Consider the following 13,632-nt stretch of genomic DNA (forward strand, 5'->3'; position numbering starts at 1 on the left):
GAACAGGCAAGTCACCTGCAGGCTGCGTATCAGTGTGGTTAACCTCCCAAGGATCCCACGTTTGCATGTTCTCCCAGAATAGTTCATAGTCAGAGATGCTGAGGCTCTTCAGTGTGACAGCAAACTTCTCTTATAGGAGATGAAATTGTCACTTCAAGGTGCTTTTCTCACCAAGGCTCTGTGTTGTCCTGGAAAGTTCTCCTGGAGCAGGTATTTGAAAGGATTCATCCAGATCTCCTCTTGACAACTGGCCTTTTCTTTCTCTACCCAGATATCCCATCTTCTTGATGTAGCCCATATCAGGCTCAAGCACTGTTGCAGCAACATACCACCTGTGTCCATTGGCTTCCCTTAACCTCTAACTTTAGCTCTGATTTTTTTTTATCGTTTTTTAAATGAAATCTTCTTCCCTCTGCTTCCTCACATAGGTGTTGCACAGCAGATTTCTCTGAGAACAGGGTGAGGTTTAGCATCAGAAAATTTTGGCTGTAAATTCTTCCTCTGTCTCAAGGGAATTATGAGTTTTCCTCTGCCCACTTTGTGCCAGTTACCTGCTTTCAGCACAGAACAGCCTGATGTCTGTACTGAACGCCATGCTACAGTCAGCTAACCACCAGAAGAGGCAAGCTGAAGCTCAGTGGAATTTGGTGCCTTCCTTGAAAATGCCAGCCTTAGGAAAGCATCACAAACCATTCGTGTACGGTATTTACACGGTCCCTTTTCAATCTACAGATTTCTGAATCAAATAAATTATAAATTATCTCCTGAGAGGGAGTCAAGAACTTATAATAGACACCAACCGCCCAGCCTCTTTTAATCCATCCAATATTAGACTCGTTATTCATCGGGATAACAATCCTATTTGCAAATCAGCTACCTTTATCAGATAACCAACAGGAGCTAGTACAATATCTATTAGTCCAACAATATCAGCACCAAGATATATAACTGCTTCTGTACAAAAACCCTTCTTCTAATCCTTCTTAAACTCAACAAGACTGATTGGTTTTTATTATTCATGAATTAATTTTTAACTCTTGCTCCAACCGGAGAATTGAACGTATAACATTTTGCAGAGATCGAAAGAAAGAAGCAGTAAGCTAAAAAAGCAGACCATCCCAAAGCAGGTATTTGTTCTTCTTTCAACAAACAGCTAAGGGGAAAAAGCTGCACCTGTTTTTTCCCTAAACACCTGGACAAAAATTCTAAGGAACGAGTGCATTAAAAGTGCACAAATTCTACATCCTTATACTGCACAAGCTTTTGGTCCTTCTTTCATAAACACGCTCTTAAAAATGGCTATGGAATTGAATTGGTTGATAGTTTTAAAAATAAGTCCATATTTAGAACATGGACTCAAGTGGGGAGATTCCTACAGAGATGGTCCATAGCGTTAACTGATCAGTTTCTTCTGCAACGACGTAACTGCTAGAAGAAAAGCAACTGCTCTGTTCTAATCTAAAAAATACAACCAAAGGAATAAAAAGAGAATAATCAGGAACACTGTCGTTATTGAAACAAACAAACAAACCAATCAAAGCACATCCTATCATCTAAATTCCCAAGGCAAGGGATTCCACGAGGGAAACAACCTCCATTCTGTGTCCTGCAAAAACGAAAACACAGCGAAAAGAAAAAAAGAGTTTCCAAAATAACCAAAAACTGAACAAAACCAGAATTCCAAACACCTGAATTTCCATGTTACGCCGCAGGAGCCCAGCTTTATCTTTATAGCTGGATCTGTGCCTTGCAAACTGTTTTTCAAATTCCTCTATGGCATTTTACTTAAAGAAAATCTTTGCTTCTCTTTAAAAATCACTGATCCCGAGACATATTGGTTTATAAACAAAACATCTATTGCCAGTTGTTTGATAGCACCTAAACCTAAAGGCTCACAAATTATTGTATCAATTAAGTTGTAACAAAAGCACCAAATTTTTGGGCACAAATGGTGCGTACGACATACTTGGATGGCATTCTGCTTTTCTAGAACACCTTCCATGTGAAGCTGTCTAAAGATTCACAAACTTTAATTAACCAATACTCAGGATGACCTTGTGATGAAGACAGACACACCTATCCTTGATTTTTATGCATTTACTCACAAATACACAACCACGTGCAGAAAGACTGGCGTATGTGAGCCTTTGCACAGATAACTATTGGAGAGAAACAACACGGAGAATGAACATGCTATATATAAGTTATATGCTTCACACACCTCTTTTTTTCTGTTAACTTACAGTGTGCACATTTATTTAAAAAACAAGCATGGACACACACAGCAGGATATACATACGTCCATGCACTTACAGATCTCTGTATGTAAGAAAACTCTTTCTGTCATAGCTGGACTCATTCTAGACCTCTACAGTGTGCTTGGTGCCACTACACAACTCACATCAATTATTCTGCGGGAGACACGTTCGGCAACATCTATGTAAATAATACATACATACAGACACATCAATACACTTAACCGTCATTTTCCAAAGGTCACATTTGCTACTATCTGTTACGGCAAAAAAAGCCTTAAGAAGCAAAGTTAACATTCTTCATGAAGCCAAAGCACTGAGACACAAATGCCCGCGTCAGGATTTCCCTATGTTGACTGTGCCAGCTGCTGCGCCCACTCCCTGCCCCAGTCCCTAGGCACTGCACTGCTGTTTCACAGCACCTCACTGCTCAACAGTCGGGTAAATGAAGAGCTCTGTTCCATCCAGACACCCCTGCACTGCCATCAATCTGATATCAGAAACTGTGTCGGGCAATAGGCACCAATGCTTTTACTTTTGCAGGAAAATGTTTTCAGCTTCTCCCTGCACCATTACCCCTCCAGCTGACAAAAACGACCTAAAAACCTCTATCAACAGAAATATAACAACTAAAAGAAATGGAATCAAACTCAGAGGCAAAATGTAGAAGCAGCACCCTGCGTGTCTGAAAAAGGGCCATGGAAGAACAGAATTTGTGTTCCAAATAATTAAATCTCTTTTACTCCTTCCTCTGCAGCACCTTCTGAACCATTTAAAACCAGATAACATTCTCCTGCCATACATGGTCCAGAAACAAATGAAAATAAAAACACCGCAACCCCTCAAAACTATTGTATAAGTCAACTGTTGGTTTAAAAAATAAAAAGCAAAGGATAAAGGAAACACATACATTAAAATATACATAGGTTGATTCTGGTTCTGGGCAACAAAAAGAATTTGAAATCAAGTCCTTGAAATCAGTAATGCTTTATGGTCTCCATTGCTATGCTGTCAAATCTGAAAATCTCCTTGAGGTGGGTATACCTTTTATAGCCGGGGAACAAACAGCATTGCTGAGAACGAGGAAGTTGGTCTGTCAGACCAACCAAATGAAAACAAAAACTACACATGCGACTTCAGAAGAATAAAATCTGTCAAGCCATAATTCCGCAGTCATTTTTCTTTTCTTTTTTTTTTTAATACTCAAAATTAGGTAAATGTCGGTAAGAAATCTGGTTGCTGATTGCTCACATCGGCACGGTTTTAAGAACACACCAGCCGCAACACGGAAAAAATCACCTTTCTGCCTTATTGTGACCCAGGTGCTCGCACGTTCTAAAAAACCATCATCTCTATATGCAAAATCCTAACGGGAGAATTAAACGTTATTTTTTTTTAAAGCTGTTCCTTTGACCTTTCTCTTGAGTGAAAGGACAGCGAGACAATACACTCACCAGCATTGTTCACAATGACGGCTCCATCACCGGAGATTGAGGGCCGTTATTACTAAAGGGAACTTTAAAGTGCCGGGAGAAAAAGGGGAAAAATTAGAAAATAACACTTCTAAATATGCCGTACCTACAACAAGGAGCCTTTCAGGAGAGCAGGCACAGAGCAACAAGAAATCATCAGGTAAAAACAGCTGCAGTAAAACACAGACAATCAATTCAAAACAAAAGGCGCTACGATGAGAAATTGTCTCTTGTTATGCAGCATACTCTAAGCTGGAGGTTTTGGACACACTTCAGTCTTCCACAACATGGGCTTTCATAATTCAAGAAAAATATATGACCCTTAAGTACACGGTAAATCCAACATCATCTCCAGGAAAGGAAAAGGAAAATCTGGACATAAGCAAAGGGTTCTCATCAATTTCTCTTACCCTACCGAGAACAAATTAGAACAGACTTCATTTTCCTTCTAAACTTTCAACAGGATTTGTGAGATGTCCTTACAGCCATGGCAAAAAATTGTATGAAAATGTCTACACTACATCTCCTTCCTTTCACATACACAACGACACAGGAATAAATAAAACCGTGTCCAAAACCAGGACAGTCCCATTATCACCATTTTATTGCAACTTAAGTCCCATCTTGAAAAAGAAAAAGAAATGAGGTGACATTTGCCTGAAAAGGCAAAGGTGTCCTCTTTTCTTTACGTACACACAAGTTTGTGATTTTACGAATGGAGTCTGCATTGTTTGCTAAACCTTTACAGGGCAGGAATATTCTTTGTAGGACAACGAAAGTCAGACGAAGGGTGACTAGGTGGAGATTTGCTGGGATCCCACAAAATAAACAGGACTTCTCATCCATTTTTTCCTCCCCCATTCAGAAAGGGAGTGCAAGAAAATTCCAGCTCAGCAGGGATACAGAGCCATCGCAGGTTGTGTGATAACAGCTTGCCACCTGCCTTTCGCAAGTTGTCTTTGCGAAGTGCAAGGGGCACCGAATAGTAACGTTGCCTGTGGTGATAGGGATGCACTGAACAGCTCAGTATGCAAAAGCACTTACTGGTACACAGTGCTCTTCACAAAGGGCATTGCTGAATGCTTTCCAGGCTGTCAGAAGTGCTAGGACAGGAAATATTAGTGCGTGTGCCGCAGGAGGAACGCAAGCACTTGCTATCACAATAAAATAAGGTATTAGCAAATGTAGGTACGAAGCTGCTCACAGCAAAAAAAATAAAAATAAGGGACAAAAAGACACCTACCAAACAGCAAACTTAGCTGCAGTCAGACAAAAAGGAGCATTTCTTTCGCAAGATCAGCAAGGGTTAACAGCAGTGCACAAGCTCCCATCTAGTCAAGATAGGGTCAAATGATGTGCAGTGAAAGTTTCAAGTCCTCAATCCCCCAGAGCTTGTTTGCTAATTACATTTGCAATTACAAACATGACAAATATATTATTATACAGTGCGTTCCACCTTGAGCAGGCACGTTCTCCTCCTGGACAGCCACAGCCAGCAGCCAAGCTCACGGGCAGAATCAAAGCACGCCATGCTCCAGCTGCAAGGCGCGTTCTGTGGACATCGCTACTGCTCCAAGGGGACAGGGCAAGGCTGGCGAGAGGCAACGCAGCAAGGATGAAACAGAGTACACTACAACAGTTTAATTCCTTAGCAAAACTTCTCAGATCAATAAAAATTAGTAATAAATAATACTAAATTCTGTTCCTGATGGCAGGCACCAAGCATTTTGCACATGTAAGCTGCGTAGGGATGACTACATCCAGAACTCAAATGCAGCCGATACAGGGATGGCAGAAAGAAATCAAGGTTTTCCTATCTCCAGCAGGGTCACCAAAAACAAGCACTGCTAATATCACCTTAGTTAAGTCCAACTGCTAAACAACCAACCACCTAATTTGCAAGTTTCCGCTGAAGCTCTTAACCTGCTTTTCCACCCCCCCAGTTTCTATAGCCGCACTACCTAGAAAGCTCAAGGCTGGGGTCCGGGCAGATGCTACATTTCCTTCCTCTCAGTGCACAAACTAAAAAATCTGTACTGCTCTGGCTGTAAAGTGAACAGCAGGAGATCCATGGAATAAAACACAGGTGGTACTGGGAAGAATTTCCCAGTCTCCACAGTCTGCAGCAGAGCTACTGCTTTGAAGCACTGGCTGCCGCTATGAACCTCGATTCTCAGCCTGAGGAACAGGAATTAAAAGGAAAAGCTGGGAACAGAATTTTGGATTTATATGCAAGCTGTGATTTTACTTTTACAATTTCTTCCTCTATTTAAAATTCTCTTCAATATTTCAAACTCCAAAGAAATTTTACTGCACTGAGAACAAAAACTGTGATGTCCGCCGGTCTCAGGCTGAAGCCTTTGCTCTTCTCCCTTCTTTAAGTCTGTAAAAGCACTTGTGTCCTTTGAGCCCTGGCAAATCTGGGAAACAGACACACTGACACAACGCACAGAACTTCTTACTGAGCTAAAATTACTGGGAAAATACAGGATATTTCAAATGATAAGAAATTGCGAGCAGTGGTAACAGAGCTGAAACGGGGCTGGGGAACAGCAGCAAAAAGGGCACTGGGGATACAGCGATCCCTCGGAAAGGGAGAAAAAGGAATGTGAAATCTCTGTCACAGCAACTTTCTCTGATGCAATCTCTCCAAAGTCTTTCCCCCTCTCAGGCTAAATGCAATATTTATTGATTACTTCAAATCAATACAATGAAAAAAAACAAAAAACAAAAAACACCCTACTTTTTAAAATATATTGATCTTTCCATATTTCTCAATAATTGATAATGATCATCTTTACTTTCACAAGTGGAATTGGAAAAGGAGGGAAAAGTTAATACAAATGTCGTAAAGATACCAATTTCCCCATCAGCCTCATGCTCAATACGCACAGTACACCAAGACCCAATTTTGCAGTGGGCGCATAGTCAGGAACCCAGCAATCAGGCTGCTTCCCTTGCAGAGGCTTTTCAGTTTTCTCTGTCAATAAAGCACACGACTCCCTCCCCATGCTCTCCCAGTTTGCAACTCCTCCCTGCCCCAGACTTTCAGACAGTCAGACCAGACCGCTGCGCATTCAGCTTCTCTGACTCAGATTTCCTCCCATTCAGGGAATACGGACATTTCCAGTAACCTCTCAAATTAAGTCACATTTCCTCAGTCTGTGCATTAGAGTCAGTGACAACAACTTTGTCAATTCTCTGCTACAGGATCCAGAATTTGCTGTTTCATTGACTTAAAATTCCAATGTTATGTTTGATAGAGGGATAGAAAGGTATATCAGATATTCCTTTCAACTTTTCCTTTCTACCCATAAAATAATTTTCATTTTTATCAGATCAGTGACTCATGTGTCTTTCTTGTACATCAGAGGAAACAGTATAAGAGACACAGCATCTGGCAGCGTGCCCTTATTTGCCAATGATCTTTATTTTCCCTTCATTATGGTTACTTGGTCAGTTTCTGCCTGTCGTGGAGAATATTAATTAGAAATGGAGATTGCAATTTTGTGGTCCTGTCAGTATTTCTTGTGGCAGCTACAGCTGGGCAGAAAAAATTCTCTGGGACATGGAAGTTAATACATAAAAGTAATGCTGCCCCCTTTGAAACAGCCTCAGGTTTGCAGATGAAAAATGCACAATACCGATACTCAGTGTGATCGTGCCTACGAACATGCATATAGTTCCATATAAATATTTATACACGCACACACATTAGTGTGAATATAATCACCTATTTTGTCTGTCTGGGTGCTGTTCCTGGTGCCCATAAGCGTGCTCCCTTCCAGCTATACTGCAGACAGACGTCAGTACAGTGTAACTGATGTATTCTTGCCGTACGTCTCACCTGAGAGATGAACCACAGGTACAAATCACTGCCTTCATTAGCTTCCCAACTGGAAGTCACGCAAAAGGTTCTCCCTCAGAGCTGTATCACCGACCCCAGGAATAATTCTCCCAAAGGTCAGTACCAAAAGGTAGAAAGCGGTCACCAAAGAGCGGATTCTTGTGCAAGAAACCAAACGCTGCCATAAAATGCACAGGGTCAAAAACAGAGGGTCAGTATGAGGAATCAGTATTTCCTTACTCTCACTGCAATGCTCTGTGCTGAGGAAAAGCCCTTAGCCCACCAAATGGAATGTCCCCGGTTCCTGATGCAGTCGCTCAGACCTGCACACATGGACAGAGGAAAGGAAACTTTCACTGCTTCAGGAAGACAAATCCAAAACCTCAAGAGTGTGATGAGGAATAACAAATTCCTTTCTCTTGTTCATTTTCATTCACTTTTGAGTGCATTACAAATATTGAATCCCCTTAAACTCCAAGGTGAATGGAGTCACCTTTCCTCTCCTTTGCCTTGGTCATGGTCTCTCTCCATAGTTGCAAGGTGAAATACAGTTTCCAGGTAACTGTATGGATCCCATATTGAGTGACTACAGCTCCTTCTCCAGCCACATTCTATCCTCCTTCCTATTTTCTCCTATAGCTTAATAGGCAACTAAACAAGGAGAGGCAGCCTGCAACGTTTTAAAAATCACTCTTAAATAAAGGTTTAATTTGACAACAAATGCTGCCCACATATTTAAAAGCTTTTTTTAAAAAAGAAAATAACTATGATTTTTTTTTTCCAGTGGTTAACAGTTAGAAAGACTCACTCAGAACAGAAAGGATGACATGCTCACACAACCAGCTAGCAATACAAGCACAACTACAATATCTGTATTTACCCAAAACGTTCATAATTAATTGTGTTACAATAGAGGAAGAAGCAGCGCAAGAAGTATATATTGGGTCAACTCTTATTCTTAGCAACAAGAACACAAGCCAAAATCTAACCCTAACAGCACCAGAACGTAAACCCAAGCAATAACCAACACGCTGCACACGCTTTAATTTTTCCATGGTTTAGGGCTTCTCACACCTTTTCCTTCTCTCACTAACTTTTCCTGGACTTAGCCATACTTCCTCACTCTGTCACAGCACTCCTCTGAATAAAAAACAAAATAAAAAATGGATTGAGGCATTTGAAATGGTATTTCTTGGTCTCCCTCCCCCGACCCTCATCAGTGTTAGGATGGCAGCGAGCTGGTACACACAGCCACGTCAAGCACTCCTCTCAACTGCGAGCACTACGACAGTTTCTCATCGTAAAGAGCAGGTGCGCTGACTGCAAAGCTGTGGGAGCTCAGCAGCACTTCCCCAGGGCCACCCCCACCTGCCTGCTGGGTGGCCAAAGGGCTGGGAATGCAGCAGGGCACTGTTCCTGAGCTGGGAGCTGCCCGAGAGCCCCCGGTGACAGCACAGGGACAGCAATCCAACGTGCAGGTCCATTCTTACTGCTTTCATGCTGTTGGAGTTCCTTTTCTCAATTCCAAATAAAAGGAAAAAGTTAAGAAACACTATAGCAAGTGATAATGATATACCTTTTACCTGTGGCATTTTGTTCTGGTGTTTATTTGAATGAAGGTAAATGCACTTTGTATTTTTGACTTAACATTAAAAGACACCCAGAAGCACACAGAATAAATTTCCCTCAAGAAACTGTTCGTTTATTTTTAATTCAGAATGGAGCAGCCACAAGTGAAGCAGTGGGGAAAAGAGAATCACACTGGTTAGGCTATTAATTTCTATCAACAATTCTAAGTCACATTTTAATGAAACTGCTGGAAGTGGGGGATTAAATTAGGGAGAAACGTGCATAAGGACAGACAACATCAGCAAGACAGACAGACTGATAAAGGACCGCTGTAATGAGGAAAGAGAGGTCAGCATCACTGCGGGTTTGGTTGGTTTTGTGCGTTTCAATTTTACTAAATAGGATGCGTTCTTAAAACAAACACAATGAAACCGGCAAATGACCTCGCTCCTAGTGCCCCTACCCCCCTCCCGATGACACCACAGAACCTGCGTAGGTGACACAGAGATTAACACGAAAACACAAAAGGGGTCTCTGCTCGGGGAGATTTATCAGGGGGGAGAAACGCACATGGAACTGAACGACTCCAGTGAGCTGGATGCAAACGCTGAGAAGATTCTGCCTTGTTTCCTAACTTCCCCGAAAGGATCAAACCAAACTTAACACGTTAACGCGGCTCTGAACGCCGCGTTATCGGGCACCGCTCCGCGCACGATACAAAGAGCAGCGGCAGGTGCTGAGTTAGCTGCCAGCGGTCCCGGCTTGGGATGCTGCCGCCAACCCTGCTGCTCTGCTTTCCCCCCCGCCACCCCGGGCAGGCACCCCGCAGAGCGAACTGTGGGAAACTCCTTTTCCGAAGCGGATTTCGGGTCAAAATACGAGTTTTGTTACAACAATGTACTTTAAAAAATAAGATAAAAAATCGCAACAGTATTTTAGCAGATCCACTTTCTGTAACTGTACACGTATCTCCTTACAGACGCCTGAGAACCCACGTAATAAAAATCCTAGCCCCGACGGGAAGTACAACTGCGCAGACTGGAGTGCCAGCGCTCAGCGTCAGCCCGTTCCTAGGAGATGAAGCGTTAGAGGGAGAAGTTACGGGCAAATAAAGCGTCGGCCCCGCGCACCGACTCCCGGCGCTCCCCCGCGGCACCTGCCCGCACCCTCCCTATCCTATCCCCGCGGCGAGGCAAAGGCGCGCCGGGTCACGGCCCCGTCCCGTCCCACCGGCAGCGGTGCCGGTGCCCGCCCGCGGCTCGCCCAGTCCCGGCGCGGCAGAACGCTTCGCACTCACTGGTTGTGGTAGCCGAGCGGGTCAGAGATGCACAGCTCGGAAATGTCCATCAGTCCACTTTGAGCATTCCCGGTTGGAGGAGATGAAGAGGGGACAAAAAAAAAAAAAAAAAAAAAAAAAAAAAAAAAAAAAAAGAGAGAGAGAGAGAAATAAAAGAAAGAAAAAAGGAAACAACAAGAGGACAACTCGGGCGCCGGGCGTGCAGCCGCAGCAGGAAACCGGCCGAGCCCGGCGGCAGAGCAGAGGCGGACGGGCCGGGCCGGCAGCTCCGCTGCGCTCCGCTCCGCGCCCGGACACTGGCAGCGGCGGGAGGCGGGCGGCGCGCAGGACCCAGCCACGGGGGATTTCGCCGCCCCGAGCCCCGCTGTAGCTTTAACACCGGGAGATGGATGGAGACGGACGAGCGGCGATTGGCTCCCGCGCGGGGGCTGGGCTTGGAGCGCGGCTGGGGGAGGCACGGCCGGGGGGGGGGGGCCCGCTCCGGCCTCGCGGGTGCAGCGTTCCCGCGGGCGGCCCCGGGCCGGACGGCGACAGCGCCGGGACGCGCGATGACAGCCCGCCGCTCGGCCCCGGCACGGCAATCTGCGCAGCGGCGGCACGCGCGGCCCGTGTCTCTCGCACCCTCCGGGAGCGGCGGCCGCAGAGTTTAGGGTTAGGGGAAACCCCGCGCGGCGGAGCCCCGGGCGCAGTTCCTCCCGCGGACGCGCCCCCCGCGGGCAGCAGCGCACACGGCCGGCCGCACCGGCCCGGCTCCGCACGCACAGGCCGAGGCTCGCTGCCGCAGCCCCGCGCTACGCTGACAGCTGCCTGCACAGCCCCGCGTCCTCAGCACACGAGCGCCCGATGCCGGTTTCAAAGCGGTGCCGTTCGGATGTCGCTTCAGTGCAGCCTGAGAGCGTGCTGGAATAAACCCCGGCACCGAGACCAGAATCGGACGTTCGGGATAAAAGCACGTATTACCACGCACACGCCTGTAGGACCCTCAGAAATGTTTACAATCAAAACCAACACAAAACAATCCTCATGAAAGACTTTTCTAAGCGCTGTGTATACACCAGCTGCCCTATCATGGAGCTTTCACAATCCCCACACACGTTTTCACACCCATGCAACCTCACTGCCTTCCTACGGCAGCAGACCTGTTCCCAGCTGAAGAATCCTCCCCGTACAAGCACACAAACCTCAGCTGCATGCCCAGAGCTTTGTCCTGGAAGCCTGTCTCACGTGGAGGTACCCTGCAGGGTCACTTCGGTCACTGCTTCCAGCACTTTGACTTCCAAAGTCAAACCTCCCGTGTTCCTCTCCTACACCTCTACTTCATGCTTATGTGTCTCATGCTCAAATATAGTAAAATAACCTTCACCCACAAACCAGAAAAAGAGGCTTTTCTAAAAGGGAAATAAACACAACTGGATACATCTTCACTTTCCTGTGTCAGACAAATAAAAAAGCTGGAGCATTAAGGATACTCCTTAATACAAGGCACAATCTATTTTGAGACAAGAGTGTAACACAGCAGGAGAAGCAATGATCCTTGAGAACTTTCCAGATGGGAGGGGCTACACAGCAAAAGAGGGAAACACAGTGTTTATTGCCATGTTTACAGTGGGACCACTATATCATAAGAAAACCTTAGGTGAAGCCATCTCAGGAAGCAGACCATACTGAGAAAAAGAGGAATAATCAAATTCACCCCAAGCCCCTCCTTTGCTGAAGGTAGCACAACTTTCTCAGCAGATTCTCTAACACAGATCTTAACCGCTATGAAATATGCAGCAAAAACACCACAGAGACTCATGGCAGGTCCTGCTGTGTCCCCTGACTGTGTGGGGACAAGCTGTGGGGTTCTGATCAATCTTCCTTAATACAAGACACATGAAGAAACCACTGAAAACAGCTTAGAAAACAGGAGACAGCAGAGTCTCATCCACAGTTTTAAAAGTAGAGCCAAATCTGCTTACCTGAGTGTTGCAGGTGACACAAAGTTCAGAATATACATCTTTCCTGGAAGCAGAGTTAAAGGAACTGTACACACATACACCTCTGTACTCCTAAGTGACACATCGGCACAGTGAAAACTCTAAAATGCTTTGACTGCAAGTCTGAAAACAAGGGCTCGGGAGCAACTGTAGCAGTGCCCAGGATTACAAGGAAGGGATCTCACCAACCACACTGAAGAACCCTAATGCAACCAGAGACGAGGAGGAAACAAGCACCAGTGCATCTCCTCCTGCAGGGATCTGAGCTCATAGGGACCTACTGATGACCTAACTGCCCCATGAAGAGGATTCCTGACATAGCAAGGGACGCTGGAGGAGGCACACATGGTCAGGGCAGGGCTCGAGAGCAGCCAGGGTGTTTGCAGTGAGCCGATTTAGAGTGAAAGTATTTGTCTCTGGAAAGATGCTTACTGTCTGCATACTGTCCTTGCAGAATTAGATCTGCTGCAGCCTCTCAGTGAATAGGAAAGCAGAGTGGGGATGGCCTGGCAGGCAGGTGCTGCTGCTCTCTCAATAGCTGATGTTTTAATTTTTCACTTTAAGTTTTAACCAGGCTGAGGTGAGGCAAGCAGGGAGCCATGTGATCACTTGGCACAAGGTCCATGGGGCCAAATTAGCTGATATCAGCTGTACAATGGTGGGTTTGTACTCTGGAAATGGAGTGCTGCTGACAGAACTGCCTGGGTAAGGTGGGTATTTACAAACTGGTGCAGAAACGTACCATTAATCTCTCCTGATCCAGTGCAAGTGAACAAATGGAGCTTCCCCCACCTCAGGGGGGGCTGAGCAGAGCCACAGCTTCTTTTCTCTGAAAGCTATAAAGGAACAACTTTTGCCTGGGCCTGATCTGTAAACTTCCCCAAGGAATGGGACAGGAGTTCTGAAGGCTGATCTGGGAACTTCAGGAGGCCCCATCTCAGTCTGCTTCATCCCCTCTGCACACCGTTCTCGCAGCTTTAGCCAAACACTCTTCCCTTCAAAGATTAAAGGAAACACTGATTTTGAGATGGCCCTTCTTCCAACGTGTGTTGTAAGAATGTGCCAGAACAAGCTTAGAAAGACTAAGATTTGGCTGTCAGATTCAAAAGCCTCAGTCTGGGTAAATACAAGGTAGAACTGCACACACAACAGCAAAGTTAGCTTGTCCTATAAGCACAGTCCTCGCTGGCCTGCCTGAATCCCACCTTGCAAG

General features: G+C 45.3%; 1 protein-coding gene across 3 annotated transcripts in view; it reads right to left on the reverse strand.

The window, feature by feature from the left end:
- ESRRB (estrogen related receptor beta) overlaps positions 1 to 13,632 on the reverse strand; it is a 153,737-nt gene that overhangs the window by 65,023 nt on the left and 75,082 nt on the right. The window contains exon 1 of one of the 3 annotated variants that reach the window (XM_072338270.1): positions 10,441 to 10,550. The exons of the other annotated variants lie outside the window; for them this stretch is intronic. Within the exon in view, the coding sequence (XP_072194371.1) occupies positions 10,441 to 10,490 (50 nt within the window). The 5' untranslated portion in view covers positions 10,491 to 10,550. Of the gene's footprint in view, positions 1 to 10,440; positions 10,551 to 13,632 lie in introns of those variants that run through there. 3 annotated transcript variants of the gene reach the window in all.

Source organism: Excalfactoria chinensis, chromosome 5 (genome assembly GCF_039878825.1).
Source record: "Excalfactoria chinensis isolate bCotChi1 chromosome 5, bCotChi1.hap2, whole genome shotgun sequence".
Lineage (NCBI taxonomy): Eukaryota > Metazoa > Chordata > Aves > Galliformes > Phasianidae > Excalfactoria > Excalfactoria chinensis.